The sequence below is a fragment of the Eutrigla gurnardus genome (assembly GCF_963514095.1).
Source record: "Eutrigla gurnardus genome assembly, chromosome: 11".
NCBI lineage: Eukaryota > Metazoa > Chordata > Actinopteri > Perciformes > Triglidae > Eutrigla > Eutrigla gurnardus.
The window spans coordinates 4636539-4652568 of NC_139925.1; the positions used below are offsets into that span (position 1 = coordinate 4636539).

The 16030-nt window shown below is 43.0% G+C and overlaps 2 protein-coding genes across 3 annotated transcripts; one reads left to right on the plus strand and one right to left on the minus strand.

Moving 5' to 3' along the window:
• The first annotated feature begins 817 nt into the window (after positions 1-817).
• csgalnact2 (chondroitin sulfate N-acetylgalactosaminyltransferase 2) lies at positions 818-5807 on the plus strand. Its single transcript, XM_084020765.1, has 8 exons — positions 818-931; positions 2596-3446; positions 3527-3743; positions 3839-3940; positions 4062-4240; positions 4311-4405; positions 5333-5414; positions 5492-5807. Exons 2-8 carry the CDS (start codon positions 2795-2797, stop codon positions 5782-5784), a joined length of 1620 nt encoding a protein of 539 aa, XP_083876891.1. The 5' UTR covers positions 818-931; positions 2596-2794; the 3' UTR covers positions 5785-5807.
• A 564-nt stretch (positions 5808-6371) lies between these two features.
• On the minus strand, positions 6372-15603 carry sec23ip (SEC23 interacting protein). Of its 2 annotated transcripts, none has more exons than XM_084020764.1 (18): positions 15412-15603; positions 13893-14398; positions 13608-13815; positions 13327-13520; positions 13152-13241; positions 12953-13073; positions 12521-12610; positions 12267-12408; positions 11492-11700; positions 10635-10723; positions 10305-10454; positions 10021-10116; positions 9781-9942; positions 8999-9154; positions 8739-8841; positions 8115-8297; positions 7875-8037; positions 6372-7510 (listed from the first exon to the last, which is right to left on the minus strand). In XM_084020764.1, exons 1-18 carry the CDS (start codon positions 15542-15544, stop codon positions 7429-7431), a joined length of 2877 nt encoding a protein of 958 aa, XP_083876890.1. In that variant the 5' UTR covers positions 15545-15603; the 3' UTR covers positions 6372-7428. The 2 variants fall into 2 exon arrangements, with proteins under 2 accessions (XP_083876890.1, XP_083876889.1); XM_084020763.1 differs by having other exon boundaries at positions 10305-10475; positions 15412-15602.
• Positions 15604-16030: the final 427 nt, after the last annotated feature.

Below are 16030 nucleotides of genomic sequence, written 5' to 3' on the forward strand. Positions count from 1 at the left end.
TATTATTTTTTTCGACATACTTTACGATTACTTTTTTTTAATTCACTTTTTTAACATACTAAACTGACTTTTTATTTACTTTTTTCTGACTTTTTTGGACATACTTAACTATGACCTTTTTAATATATATTTTTTCTGACATGCTATACTATATTTTTTTTGTTTACTTTTTTTTATGACTTTTCAACATACTATACTATGATTTTTTTTATTCACTTTTTTAACATACTAAACTGACTTTTTATTTACTTTTTTTCTGACTTTTTTGGACATACTTAACTATGACTTTTTTGGACATACTTAACTATGACTTTTTTTATATATATTTTTTCTGACATGCTATACTATGACATTTTAAGGAATTTTTTTTTACATTTTAAACCATGACTTTTTTCAACATACTTTTCTATGACTTTATTTTTTTCGACATACTTTACTATGACTTTTTTTCCAGACTTTTGCTATGACTTTTTTATACATACTATAAACTATGACTTTTTTTTTTTTTTACATAAATCATCACAGATAAGAGATTTGTTTTTACCAGTTAGGACAAAGAAATACAAAAGGGCATTAAATAACAAAGCTTGTTTTAAATTATTTAATTAGAATGGACTTTGTAATTAACATTTATAAGAAACATTTTATTCTTGTTTGCATTAATAATATGTTTGTTTCATATATTAATAATAATAATTACGTTATAGTAATAATAAAAAACGTATTATTATGACCAAGGAGCTTCAGCGTGTTTGATGACGACACTCGTTGGCAAAGCACCCATTGGTTTGCTGTTGACCGGAAGTAGACTACGACCCTCTTCTTTACTCTCTGCTCCGTGGCATTTTACAGCGCAGGCTCCTGCTGCCGCGGGTTTCACACCAAACACACACCTGTGAGCGCAGGTAGGGATGGACCACGACGGGGTAAGGTGAGTGGTTGCCTTTACACTATCGTGACTGCCTTGAACGTTCTCTAACAGATATAAAAGCCGAAATCGCAGCGAAGCTCCGAACATCGCTAAGCTAGCTACGGTAGCGCCGCAATGTCCGGTTTCGATTTTCAAAGTTAAAGCGCACGCTAGGTGTGGCGTCACAATTTCCAGAGGGACGGAAGGTGATGGAATTTGGACAAATAACTAATAAAAGAGCAGTGTGATACGTAATTACAACCGGACTGATTATTCCAAAACTGTTTGACACAGATTGAGTAGCGAACTTTAATTAAAACTTACTGTAAATTTGTATTTTCCAACATTAACAAGACACTTAAAACACAACAGAAACAAAATCACATCCTTTTTAATGACATGTTTAAACATTTCTTATTATTAACATATCCGACTTTTGTCTGCTTAAGTCGTTGTTATCTTTAGTAAAAATGAAGTCAACTCAGACAAGAACTTACAAATCTATGGTAATGAAAAATAAAAAAGTGGCACAAAAAGATAATTATCAAACATTCTCTTATATGACTTCCTTTGTGGAGATTTCTACATTCAAATAGTCAGAACAAGCTTTGTTTGTTCCTCTTATTCTTTTGACTGGTTTAAAAGCAGAATGTCCCCTCTGTGAATATGAGTCATGGGCCACAAAAGTCGTGTTTCACAACAAGTCATTTCTAAGAGGGAAAAAAACAGGAGTTCAAATTACATACTAGGACAAACAATGCCGTGCACTTTGGACAAGAAAATCCACGTGAAACAGTGAGATAAATACTGCAGGCTTTTGAATCATTCCAGTGGCTTCCAGCTCGGAGCTTCGGACTCGGAGCCCTGCTGGGTCTCGTTAAAGCTGATTTACATCTGTGAGAGCAGGTGAAGACTTATTACTGTCAGGATAGGAAAAACAGCATTTACTATGTGTGCTGAGAGTTGTAGGTTTGACTGCGTGACCTTTCAAGACACAATTGCGTGGTATGTGGTGGATGTGTAAAGGATCACACAAGATTTTTATTGTCTCACACACGCACAGAAGAAACACACTGAGCAATGGAATTCTTATTTTGAAATCAAATAGAAAATATGATAGTAAAGAATACAAATATATATACTAAAAGGCTCAGAGAAGATATGGATATAGTGCAAATATGAAGATATGGATATACCTATGAAACTTTATTTCATATATATATATAGTCCCCATGTTTACATCCTTTCATTACACTAGGTGAGTCTGGTATCTGCCAGTTTTCGCATTGTTCTGGAGATCGTCATGCTCTTATTTTGAAATGGCAGCTGTTTAACCGGAAGCCCATATTTAGCAGCTTGCCGAGTCGCTCGCCCACCAGCTTTAATCTGCGCTGTTGTTTAGCTGAGAGCTAGTCGCCGTGTTAGCGCTCCAGGTGAAGCTAATTCTCCGGGTTTCAGACTTTTTACTGTAAAAGTGTCGCCGGAAGTCGGACACATTGATCGCGTTATTATTTCTAGATTTCCGGAAAGCATTTTGTTGCTGTAAGGTTGGTTACGAATGTCCTGATTTGTCTGGTAATAATCACCTATGTTTTAATCTGAACCAGAACTATTCATCTAAAAATGTCTCCCTGTCTGGTAAAATATGTGGATTTCTGCGTTTCTGTTGTTGTTTTTAAACCCAGGTGCTCATCATGGGTTTAAACTGGACTAATGTGTGACGACACCAGGCTGGAGGCTGGAAACGAGACCATAACAGTAAAATGACATGATGACCCTTCTGACCCTCTAAGATGACGTGCACAAGCGCTTTGTGAGTGATGTGGCGGGAGGAGGAGGAGAAGGGAATGCAGACTTGCCAGCTATAGCTTGCATGCAGGTGCGATGCCCAGGCGGGGGTTGACGCTCCAGGGCCGGGTCCGCTGGCTCTTTCTGGGCCTCTTCCTGCTGCTGGTGCTGCTGCTGTTCGCCTACCTGCTGGAGTGCACCCCTCCGGCGGACGTCAGCCTGGCCCTGCCCGGCCTGGCGGGCGAGACCTACGGGAAGGAGTACTACCAGGCCCTGCTGCAGGAGCAGGAAGAGCGCCACCTGAACCGCGCCGCCAGCCTCAAGCGCCAGATCGCCCAGCTCAAGCAGGAGCTGCAGGAAATGGGCGAGAAGCTGAAGCTCCTGCAGGACAAGAAGGAGCTCCCCGGGGTGCAGGGCCTGGCCGAGACTAAAGACCAGGAGCCGGGGGATCTGCTGGAGTACCTGCACTCTCAGATCGACAAGGCCGAGGTCAACACGGGGGCGCGCCTCCCCAGCGAGTACGCCCTGGTGCCCTTCGAGAGTTTCTCCTCGTCCAAGGTGTACCAGCTGGAGATGGGGCTGACGCGGCACCCGGAGGAGAAACCCGTCCGCAAAGATCGCAGGGACGAGCTGGTGGAGGTGATGGAGGCGGCGCTGGACATCATCAACAACCCCGACGAGGAGGACGGCGTGGAGGAGGACATGCCGATGCAGAGACAAACCTACATAGAGAGTCACTTTACTGAAGGTAAGACCGCCGCTTCACGACGAGCGAGCACTGCGGCTGATGTTTCCTCCGTGTAGACGCTTGTTTTTCATATTTCCCAGGACTGTACAGGACGGAGCGAGACAAAGGCACGCTGTACGAGCTCTTCTTCGCCAAAGAGGATTCCAGCAGCTTCCGCCACGTCACGCTCTTCAGACCGTTCGGTCCCCTGATGAAGGTCAGGAGCACATCTGTAGAAACATCAGGAATGATTATCAACATCATCGTGCCGCTGGCAGGCAGAGTAGAAACCTTCTCGCAGTTCTTGCACAACTTCAGGTGGGATGGAATCGGAGAGCGTGACCCAGCATGCCCCGGGATTTAACCCTCATTGTGCAATAAGATGGATTCAATAACATGGATTTGTTTTGAAGGGAGGTGTGCATACAGCAGGACAGACGAGTTCATCTCACCGTGGTTTATTTTGGGCCGGAAGGCCTGCAGGAGGTGAAGTCATCGCTGGAAAAAATGTCAAGGTTTGTCTTCTTTTTTCTCTCTCTCCACTGAGAGCGTTTGATGTCTGATGTGGCGGCGCCGGTCTCCTGGTAGATGATGTGTCATCGTGGGAGTTGAAACGTTACTCCCGTTTGTTTTCAGCGAGGAGAGCTTCTCCAATTACACCCTGATCCCGGTGGACGAGGAGTTCTCACGAGGACGGGGTCTGGACATCGGAGCTCACGCCTGGAAGAGAGGCGACGTCTTGATGTTCTTTTGTGACGTCGACATCCATTTTACTCTCGACTTCCTGAACACCTGTCGCCTCCACGCTGCACCAAGTAGGTTTTATTGTTCATATATATGTTTTCTTTACGTGTCACATAATATACTAAGTGACTGTTTTTGCAGATAAGAAAGTCTTCTATCCAGTGGTGTTCAGTCTTTACAATCCTGCCATCGTCTATGGAAATTTGGAGCTGGCTCCGCCCACCGAACTTCAGCTGGTAAGAACATTTATCTCCACACGTTATTACTCTCGACAGATTTTAAAACTTTAAAAATCAGCTTGGAATCATTTGATCCGATATTGATTTGTCCACAAAAACATCAACTACCTTTGTTCAAAGGTTCTTACTTCTAATCTCTGAATTTATGAATATTAATTTAAAAAAAGTAGAGGAAAAAATGCATTAAAACTAAAGTAATAACAGTTTTTGAAAATTCAAGTGTAGAAAAATACATTTGTTTTAACATGAAGTGGAATAAAAGTTAAAAAGTTGTCTGAAAAATAAACACTCAAGTTAAGATACAATAACTGAGTTTCCACATCACATGTTGTGATTTGCATACTGGGCTGTGATTGGCTCAGACTAAGTTGTGATGTCATAAAATCAGGGTTTTAAGATTTCACCTTAAATCTGAGCCTGAGTGTGAAACTGCAGTGAAGCTCAAATAAGCAAAACCCATCTGTGAGTGAAAAAAGGACTTAACAAAAGTATTAACTTAACATTTAAATTTTTTTTTTTTTTTCAACTAAGAATGCAACAATAAGATTATTATCCCAATAATCATCACCGTTTAAAACCCTTATAATGGCACTAAAACAGACTGGAATCACATTTTGTTCATAAATAAATATTTTTATTGTGTTACAAATAACAATAAACATAAGATGATGATTAAATCATATAAAGATATACATGTTTAAGATCAATGTTTGTATCCTGTATTTGATAAAATCAGGCTCTGTTTTTACTTCTCCATGACGTTATGATTGTGAGCTAGAAAGCTTGTTCAGGTTTGTTCAAATTCACCACGTTCCCCTTATTATGAGTGTTTTTAATCCCAGTAAGTGATGAAATCCTTTATTGTCCATCACTAATGCATTTTACTGTTTACTGAAAGTGAGAATCTCTTTTTTTTGTGAATAGATTCACAAAAAAGATGCTGGATTCTGGAGAGACTTTGGCTTCGGGATGACGTGTCAGTATCGATCAGACTTCCTAAACATCGGTAAGCACCGATCACCGTAATATTCCACTTGCTCACAAGCGGCCGACTCAACCCGCGGTCCGATTTCTCTCCTGCAGGAGGCTTCGATCTGGAGGTGAAGGGCTGGGGCGTGGAGGACGTCCACCTGTACAGGAAGTACCTGCGGAGCGAGCTGATCGTGACCCGCACGCCGGTGTCGGGCCTCTTCCACCTGTGGCACGAGAAGCAGTGTGCCGACGAGCTGACGCCGGAGCAGTACCGCATGTGCATTCAATCCAAAGCCATGAACGAGGCCTCGCACTCGCACCTGGGCATGCTGGTGTTCCGCGACGAGATCGAGGCTCACCTACGCAAGCAGGCCTTCAAGACTCAGACCAAAACCCAGGACTGAGCGGAACCATCGCTCCCGCACTACAGCAAAAGACACACGGAATAACTCCCGCATTTCACCGCACAGCTGTAGACAAATGAATGTACAAGAAGATCAATGTGAAACTTCACCACGTGGCACGGCAGCAGAAAGATACGCAATCAAACCGGCAATATGTGAAGGAGAACTGAGGAGCAGAACGTTCACGTTGTATTTTATACATATCGATTCAATATTCTGTTATTATCTCGGGAAGAAACTTCTCATCGAGCCATCAATCACAGCCCCGACTTCTTCACCTTCTTTTAAATACCTTGAACCGCTGGATACGACCTCAGCCAACAGGTTTCAGCTGTTTAAGGTGATTTCTGCACCTTCCTCCCCCCAAAAAACATCAAATAGAACCAGCAAGTTGAGTTTTAGTGGCTTTTTGAAAGAGAGAAGGAAGTCACAAAAGGCCAACAAGTCCATTTATAGAACTATTTATTTAGGGTTGATAAAAGGAAGTTGCACTTTGTTGAAAAATGGAGGTTTAAAAAAACCAGAAGTTGACTTTTTTCTGATTCCCAGTCATCTGCAAGTTGAATGCAAAAAGCAAAACTACAATATTTTACAGTGTAACAGCAGTTTTTGAATGGAGCCATTCTGTTAATATGATATTTATGGGTTGTTTCAGATTTGCAATGTGGTGAATGGAGAGAAAACAAAGGGAACTTTTTGGTGTTTTTCTGTGACGGTAACGATTTAACAGAGAAGCATGTTGATTTAAATAGTTAAAGAGCTCGGAGCAAAGATGTGCTCACGGCATGCAGGTCGACGTGCACCAGTATTATTGTCTAAAATATCATTATTAACAAGATCTGCCATCTATGCCCGATGAGAATGACTCTTATTACCCAGTTTTAACGTTATAGCCTCTCCTGTAAATACTTTTCTAACGGTTCTTTTTTTTTTTTTTTTCCATACTTGTGAGTTGTACCTTTGTGCTTAAAGTGACATGCTTTTTTTTATGTCATAATGTTGAGAGGATGTTGCAGCTACAGTTCAGTCAGAGAGAATGTTAACGAGCTGTCAAACCCGACGTGGAGCAGGAACAAGTGCTTTAACAGGTTACTCTTGCATCTCTATTCTTTTTAAATCCATGTTTTGCTAATATTTACAGCTTTTTTTTGTAGATACTTACGTCCTCCTCGGCCCGCAGGAGGAGAAATGTTACTCATCTTCCTCTCCGCCGTACACAACAAGTCAAACAAAGAACCTGTTCAAGGAAATGATTTATTTTGAAGTTTTAAATAAAACGTACAGATGGCTGCATCGACTGCTGCTAAGTCATAGTCATTTCTGCCGTTAGTATTTGCTTTGACGATACATGTTGAGTAAACTTGTTTTCTTAATTTATACTATTAAAAAAATGTAATATCAAACATGTCAAGTGTCTTTGAATCTACACGCTCATTTGTATGTTTCTTAATTTAAGACAAATGGCATAATACAACTGTATTATTCATCTGTGTACAATAAACTACATGAATAGAAAATAAGGGAGAGGGAAGAAAAAAAAAAACAATTAAAAACCAGGAAAACCAACGTGAAATAAATCAAATGGGAAAGTTTCAGAAAGGCTTATTATCTTACTTCATTGTATTTTCATCTTACTTCATTGTATTAATGTGCTAACTGCTCTGGATGGATCCCCGTCGTCTTGTAGATCTCTTTGAGAATAAGCAGAGCTGTGTCTTCAGATTCCCTGCAAAAAAAAAAAAAAAAGATAAGCTAATCCGCTAACAGGAGGACATTTGGTCTCAATAGGAAAAGCTAATAATATGAAATACACTGTTGAGACAACGAAATCTTAAAATGAATATAAATGTGATTATTTGTGATCTTTAAAACATCAGAAAACAACAAAACGTGCTCACAAATACGGTATATAAATGTAACTTTAATGTCAGACGAGGACAAACGGCTCATTTCTAAATGTGAAACGCTGTTTTTGTTTGAAAAATTATCCAGTTTAGTTTTCAAAATCATCGTCTAATCGTCTCAGCTGTTGTTGGAATTGTAAATGTGAGTTTAAAACTTTAAATATAAAAGAACGAAGGTCTCCGTACCAGTAGCAGAGATGACTCTGGAGGGCAAACAGGTACTCGTTAAAACTCTCGATGGGCTTCTCCTGCAGGACGTAGTCGATGCGGTTCCCTCCGTTCAGCATCCCGACCTTCACCTGAGGCTCCTCCTCTTTTATTGGCTCAGGGCTCTCCGGGATCTTGCCCTCTGAGAAACCAGAACGGAGTTCATTAAATAAAAAAAAACAACCTCTCACTACACAAAAACCCCGTCGAGACGCTCACCCTCCTGCGCTCGCTTCTCCTGCTCCTCGATCTGATTGGCCACCATGGCCAGCTGAGCCTGGAGCTGGGCGGTGGAGGTGTGAGCGCGGGCGAAGTCGTTGAGCGTCTGCCAGGCGCTCCGCAGGGAGCTGATGAAACCGTGCTTCAGGTCGGAGCCCATCCTGGTGAGACTCTCCTTCAGCTCTGAAACACAAAGGGATCCATTCATGAATTCATCCGCAGGCGGGAAACTTCTCACGTGGTTGATGATGTTTAGACCCATTTCTGGCGTTCGCACAGAGAACAAACCTACGCAATATAGACTCGACCGTCTTTACAAGGCAACAAGAAAAAAACAAGACTCTGCTTAATGTTAAAATAGAGAAATGTTATTGTGCCATAGCACATTGAATGTAAGAATAAAGTCTTTGTATTTTGCCACCACACAAATTAGGGCCCCTAAGGGAGGCAAAGAGGTCCAAAGGGGGGACACAACATGCAGTAACACTAAACAAAAACTCAGTGTGCCCTCTAGTGTCACTGTATCAGGATGTAGTATTAACTCGTGACTTACTGTAATTTGTTCAGAGCAAAAGTAATCAATCAAACAGAAGCGAAGGAGAAAAGAATCAGCGAGTGTCGTACCGAGATGAAGCCTCTTCCTTCCTTTGTGATGGGGGATCAACACTGGCTTGAAGTCCAGGTCTGGGATTATCATGGGCTCGATCCTGTACGCCACCGGGTCCAACTGGAAGAACGCACAGTAACGGTGAAAAAGACCCATTTTACTGATGCATTTGCACGCAATCAATAATAAAAATGTGCTTCAACTGGAGCATGCAGCGCGTGGAGCTTGATCGGCAGTAAATCCTCCAGGATATAAAAGGCTGGAGGAGCCACTTTACCGGATGGTAGATGTTGAAGAACCCTTTGCACGTGGGCAGCTGGTACGTCTCCTCGATCTTCTCCAGGCCTCGGACGGTCAGGAACATGCCGATCGGAGAACCCAAGGCAAAGAAATTCATCGGCTCAAAGTCCAGAGAGTGGTAAACCACCGACACCTGCAGAGCACATTATTAGCATTAAAAAGGGGTGGGTAAAAAAACCGATACGGCAATATATCGCGATACTTTATTTTCAATATTTATTCCAGTGAATTTCATGGTAATTAATTAAATGGAGAGGCTGTTTTGAATGAAATAATTTTGACTCAATTCGTCCTCTGATCAATATCATCTACAGGTACTTGTGTTTTCATCTTTATTTATATCGCGATATCGTGATACGTATCGTAACCAATGTATCGTGATACGTATCGTAATCAAAGTATCGTGATACGTATCGTAAACAAAGTATCATGATACGTATCGTAATCAAAGTATCATGATACGTATCGTAACCAAAGTATCATGATACGTATCGTAACCAAAGTATCGTGATACGTATCGTAACCAAAGTATCGTGATACGTATCGTATCCTGAGGTTCTTGCTAATACTCACCCCTAGTATTAAATGTCACATTTAACCGATCTCAGCACCCTTCAGGCTCATTTTAAACCAATAAAAAGCCGAATCAGCTTCAAGACGACAGTCGTCATGTTCCAGGATTGCATTGTGATTGGTCGATACCTCACACACTATAGACTGAATCTACAGATTCTACATGCGGACGCAGATTACGCTCACCTGTCCGGTTCCAACTTCAAAGTAATCGTAGTCGACGTGGATGGAGACGGCGCTGCCCACCGGAAGCTTCTTCCCAGAGGGATCGGCAGGAGCTTCAGCCGCTGGAGGAGGCGCCGCGGCCTGGACGACCTCTTTGACCTCGGCTTTCTTCTCCTGGGCGGCCTGACGGAGACACAAAGAGCGTCTGAATCATCAGCTGTTGCTTCGCCGGCCTCGCAGGCGCTCCGGAGACCAACGTACCAGCTTGTTCACTCGTTCCTTCACGAACTTGGAGATCTTCTTCCTGGGGCCCAGTGGGATTCCCATCTCTTTCAGGTCCTCAATGGTGCACATGAGCTGAAAGAGCATGGGAACAAGGAAAGGACAACGTGAAACGGCCACCAGCGTCTTATAAAAACGACGTGTAGAAGAACATCAAAAGCCAGAGTTCATACCAAATTACTTCCCCAAACAAAGTGGGCCTTTTTGTAGACCACAAACCACCAGGACTTCCTCATTCACATCAAGCAAAAGAAGATTCTTACAAAAGATTCCACGTCAATCTTCTCCTCGTCGAAGGTATTCTTGTACTCGGACAAGCCCAGATGTTCCAGCATGGCGGAAAGATCCTCGAACTCCTCCTCGTCTTCTTTGGGCTCCGCCTCCACAGCTGGAGGGGCGACGGCGTTGCTTCCCTGTGACACGGCGGACGCCACCTGATGATCAGTTATGCACATCAGTGTGTCAAATAACCCAAAATGTTTCCGATCAATGACGACGTGGAGCACATCCAGTAGGGGATTTAGATACACGGAAAAATCTGGTATTTAATCGATGAAAAGTGACTGAATGTGTTCAACCAGCTGGTGTATGACCTGTTTGGCGTCTCCGTTGGCAACGGGTGTGATCGGCATGGCAGAGCCGTTCTTCTGATTTGACAACAGGTCAAAGAGAATCAAGGAGCCTGAGAGTAAAAGGGTTAACACATGAACCACAGAAGAATAAACAGCCAATGGTGAAGCAGTGTTTCTCTAATAGGGGTTCTAGTTCCCCAAGAGGTACTTTGGAGTACTGCAGGGAGTACAGAGGTCCTAAAATAAATATATTATATTATAAGAAGTCCAATAAAAAACATCTTACATTCTACATCCCTCTAATAAAAGACAATCATTAACTGCTGGAAGCGGTCGGTTGTTGCAATGTTTGTTCAGTTTGACGCATCGATGTGAATGATTTGTGCTTTAAACGTAGTTACAAGGTACAAGGTAGTAGAAGTAGGTAATAAAAAAATTAAAATACAGACTGAGGTGACGGGGGCAAAATAAACAAGAAAAATGTCAGACATTCTCTGAGATTAAAATAGCAAATTTAAGACCAAATACTGCAAGATTATTAAATCATACACTTTGGGGATTTTCATTTCTTAAATTATGAAAAAATTAGTTTTTTTCTCATAGATTTGCCACAATCTAAAAATATAATATATAAGTATTTTTACCAGTTCATTTATGACATTATGCTCTTACAAATGTGTGTTTTTTCTCAATAATTATCATTAAAATGTCACAAATTAATTTTTAATTTTTTTTAATTTAATAAATGTACCTCTTCAATCTTGGAGGTGCTTTCTTTAAATAATAAAACAAATATTTCTACATTCTAATATTGGAACATTATTGAGGAACGTTGGAGAAACACTGGAGGAGCAGCTAACAAGCGCCTGGTTTATTACCTAAGCTGTGTCCGGACACCGACGTGCCTCCTCTGTAGTCGGGGTTCCTCGTCATGAAGAGGGCGTAAAGTCTGTTAATCTCCTGGGCAACCGTGTCCATGATGGTCTGGCAGTACGTGGGACTGTTGTAGAAAAGCACATCTAACAGAGTCTCATTTGTAAAGTGACGTAAACGTCCGGTGCTGGGCAACGTAATCTTCTTTATCCTCCTATAAAAGGGAAATAAGAAATGAGGTTTACGAGTGATTTAAAACAAAATAATATAAAAAGTACATTAGAGGATAAAGATGATGATGTCATCTTCTCATGCTGTGCCAACAGAGCACCATTGTTCAAAAGCTATAAAAATTAAATAAATCAATGAGTCACATTGGGCGACATTCCTTCATTACCATGAATTCACACATCCATATAAATAATGAGTCAAATCACATGCACAACAGCACCTAATAAGTATTAAACCACAGCTGAAAATAGTCCCCAGCAAACTATTTCTTGTTGTTTGAGTAACGTTGGCTAAAAACTACAACTGCCTGCTGTTTTTAGGAAATTACTGAACCTTTATTTAAAACCTGAAACTATACATTTATGATCTGTATTTGAAGATTAATGTGATTAACAGCATTTCTAGCATCTGTTAGAAATAAAGTCAGTCTTTCCATAAAATGACCTCCTGTACAATTAATAGAAACCTGACTTTGATGGATCCAACATGCATTATTAGGGAGCAACTCTTTTTTGAATGAGTGCTCTCCAGGCCCGCCCCTCTCCTCACCTGTCCACCCCCGTGGCATCGCCATGCAGAGCTTTGTGCCACTGCACGGGGAGGAACTCCACCCTGCTGATGGCGTGCTCATCCAACGGCTTCTTAAAGTGACTGTGCAGCAGCTTCAGCGACACGCTGCGGAAGTCGTCCACTGAAAGCACAAGGATTCGTACGGTTTCATTCCGTGAACGCCGTCACCGGAGGGAGACGTGCAACGATGCTGGCAAAAAAAAAAAGACGACAGGATCGTTTGGGGCACTCACCGCACTCGACCATGCTCCTGAACCTCAGGTCACACACGGGGCCGATGCCATGCACCATGAACACCAGATGATCCACCTTGGGGAGCTCCCCTGGAAACCACGCACAGGAGGGAAATGTTACTTTACTCGCTCATCAAACACAGTTAATTCTCCCCGTTTAACACCTAAAATCCAAACTGTACTAAACTAGAATTAAGTTGCATTACCGTTTTTCAACCAGGTACTAAAATGCATCTCACAGTTAAACTCTTACACTCCCTCATAAAAGAGTGATTGCCGGCCTCATCTCACTTTATAGAGTCCTGACAATCTATTTGCCTTTTGGAAAAGCTTTCCCGCGGGATCAATAAGCCTAGAGCTTATTTTAATTTACATGGCTGGGTGCCTCCACTTGGATTAAATTAACTCGGGTACAGAAGCATATTTGACTACCATCAGGCACTTCATCGTGGTCATCATCTATCCCCCTCTTCACCACTCTGGGCCTGGTCTGCCCGTCCTGAGTCGTGCCCCACTCATCTGGTATGGACGAGGGCTGGAACTGCACAATCACCTACGGGGGGCAAACAGAACTCATCACATCCAAACTAACGGGATTAATCAGCAACGCCAGTCGGTCAAAGAGGTTTACCTTTGGATTGTGCATGACGATGGTCTCTCCTGATGGGAACTCCAGTCTACGGTGCCACTGGTTGGTAGATACGGCTTTCTTATATTCTCCCTAAAGTTAAAGACACGCTGCGTTAGTGTATGTGGAAGATGGCGTCCCGTATTGGCTTCTGGTCAAATGTAGCGGTGAGACAAACCTCCAGCTTGTCACTGAACTCCTCGGAGTACGGAATGAAGCGACTATCCGTGTCCCCTTTGTAGAACCAGCTGCAGCGCCGGACCTCGGTGGGCTCCTCTTCCCAGTACACCGCGGTCCGCATGCGGTCGTAGAGCTGCACGTCGTAGCGGCCTCCATCTGTGCGTATGATCACATTTTCTGGGTCTGGTTGAACTGGGAGGAAAACAAAAGCACACAAAAGCATTAGAGCAGATTACAGTTTCCGTATAAAAACACTCACATGCGTGCAGCGTGTCGTACCCGAGTTATACGTCTCCTCTAGCTGAAGGGAGTCGATGATACTGAACGGAAGCCAGACGCTCTTCGACTCCACTTGCTTGCAGTAGAACCAGTGAGGCTGAACCGACTCATAGACATTGTAGTTGTATGGCATCATGGGACCGGCAGGAACTATCGCTCCGGCAGTGGTGGCTGGAGGTGGAGGCGCTTGATAGTGCGTGGGAGGAGGCTGAGGAGACGACAACAGGGACATTATTATAGCCTCTTCACTAACCTTAACGAGTTAATCAGGTAGTTTATATCCACCTTTGTGAAAGTGGGTCCAGCCATCGGGAATGTCTGCTGCGGAGAGCCGAGCGAGTACGGATTCTGCTGCTGAGGTGTGTGTGTTGGCGGCAGGACCTCTGGGGCTGGAATATAGGGGCTGGCTCTGCTGCTGATGGGGGTGTGTCGGTACGGGTTATGGCTCTGTTGCTGCATCTGAGGAGGAGGTGGCGTCATGGCGGCGGGTGGAGGAGTGTGACGCCCCATGGGGCTCTGGTAAACCGCACTGCCAAAAGCTGCCGGAGCCGGGCTCATTTGAGGGTGGGGTGGTGGTGGAGCCATGCAGACAGTGCTGGGAACAGAGACCGGGCCCGTGGACGTCGGGGCCGCCGACATGGCCGGCGGCTGGCATGGCGCCTGGCCGATGGACGCGAACGGGTCACTGCTGGTCACGGGGCTGGAGAAGTAGTTGAACGTAGACGGGGCTGGCCCGTTCCCAGAGGTCTGACCGAGAAAGCTGTCTTCTTCTCCGACATCAGTGGCGTCATCTGATAAATCAAAGAGTCATTTGAAGAGAGAGCTTCAAGGGGACATCAAATACACTGTAACACACTAAAACATTAAAATACATGGACAGTACGGCTGCAGCAAATGGCTCTTTTATAAAGTTTAGTCCATAGTATGACAGAAAATAAGAGAAAAATGGCCTTCAACATTTTTCATCTTTTAGACAAACACCCAAAGATGTTCAATTTATTCAAATTCAAATTACTTTATCCGTCCCCGAGGGGTAATTTAACGGGGGATGACAGTAGCTAAAAAAAGAGACTATCAACAAACACACACAACACACTGCACAATCAAGCAACACACACCGCAACTACAACACATGAATAATAATAATAATAATTTTATTTTAAAGTGCATTTAGATTTTGTGATCTAAAATCTTAAGGGTTAATGTAAAAGATGTAAAAAAGTTTTCATAAGTCAGTGATCAGCATTAAGGAGCTGGACAGCCTTGGGGATGTCCAGATTTCCAATGATATAGCAAGAAAATGTGTATTTCTATAAAATGTTTAGATAATAATCCAACATTTCTGGAGAAACGAATTGATTAATCAACAAACCAACCAGTTCAGCTCTATACATTCTACACTAGTACCCATTACAATAAACATGACATTTCATATGTTGTTTAATTAGAAGCATTTTAGAAACAACACACATTTACAGCAAAAATACAGCTGTTTCTTTCAGGAGAATTGGGGCAATTGAAAGCCTGAAGATGTTGTTTTGATGGCTCCCAAATAACTGAATATCTTCTTCATGGAACACCGTGACAGTATTCAAACACACCACCGTAAACCAGGCTAACTTCTCCGACAAACGACCGTCAGCTCAGACGCGCCGTTACTTTCTGTTCCGTCTTTTTACACTAAATGACAACTGACAGCAGTTGTTAGCTAGCTAGGCTAGCTAGTCCGGCTAGCTTAGCGTGCTAACGCCGCCGCTAACGTTTAGACGTCCACCTCCTCTCCACAGTCCGCTTCTCATCTCACCTCCTGACAGCACCGCCGGTCCAGTGGCCTGACTCACTGGCATGAAGGGCAGGTTGAAGTTAAACTCCGGAGCGCCGCTGAACAGTAAATTTGCACTGCTGTCGGGAGCATTATTATTCTTCCTATCTGCCATTTTTTACCCTAGAATTACACGTCGCCACTCCACTGGCGGACGCTAACGTCTTGACGCTGCTCTCACAGATTTCGCTGATCTCAGAGCAGCGACAGACAGCTGACACACCGCAGTAGGCTTCACAGATTGTTTGTAGATCTGTTAAATCTGCGCAGAAGCGTTTGGCCCGCAGTTCGCGTTGGTTGTTGTTGTTCTTCTTCTGTGGTGTTTATTAGCGGTTGGTAAACGAACTTAAAGGCGCATTACCGCCACTAACTGACCTGGAAGTGTGGAGCGGGAGATTGGACAGGAAAAAAACAATCAAACAACATAGTTGGATTATTCCAACTTCTTTTAAGAACGTAATAATGTGTATCTTTCACGCATCTTTCCCCCACAATCCCTGACAATACTTGTTCGTTGGTTGTAGGAAACCCAAACACTCTTTCACTACTGCCACCTACAGGCCAACATGGATTAGTTACCCTGATATCATTTTAAACGTGC

What these genes read in the sequence shown, in the direction of transcription:
- csgalnact2 (XM_084020765.1), top strand. Translation starts at nt 2,795, where the DNA reads ATGCCCAGGCGGGGGTTGACGCTCCAGGGCCGGGTCCGCTGGCTCTTT. An exon ending in CAGTTCTTGCACAACTTCAG is followed by an intron (nt 3,744 to 3,838) that starts GTGGGATGGAAT and finishes TTTGTTTTGAAG; the next exon opens with GGAGGTGTGCATACAGCAGG. An exon ending in ATCAGACTTCCTAAACATCG is followed by an intron (nt 5,415 to 5,491) that starts GTAAGCACCGAT and finishes TCTCTCCTGCAG; the next exon opens with GAGGCTTCGATCTGGAGGTG.
- sec23ip (XM_084020763.1), bottom strand. Translation starts at nt 15,544, where the DNA reads ATGGCAGATAGGAAGAATAATAATGCTCCCGACAGCAGTGCAAATTTA. An exon ending in CTGGACCCACTTTCACAAAG is followed by an intron (nt 13,816 to 13,892) that starts GTGGATATAAAC and finishes TCGTCTCCTCAG; the next exon opens with CCTCCTCCCACGCACTATCA. An exon ending in GATGCCACGGGGGTGGACAG is followed by an intron (nt 11,701 to 12,266) that starts GTGAGGAGAGGG and finishes TCCCTTTTATAG; the next exon opens with GAGGATAAAGAAGATTACGT.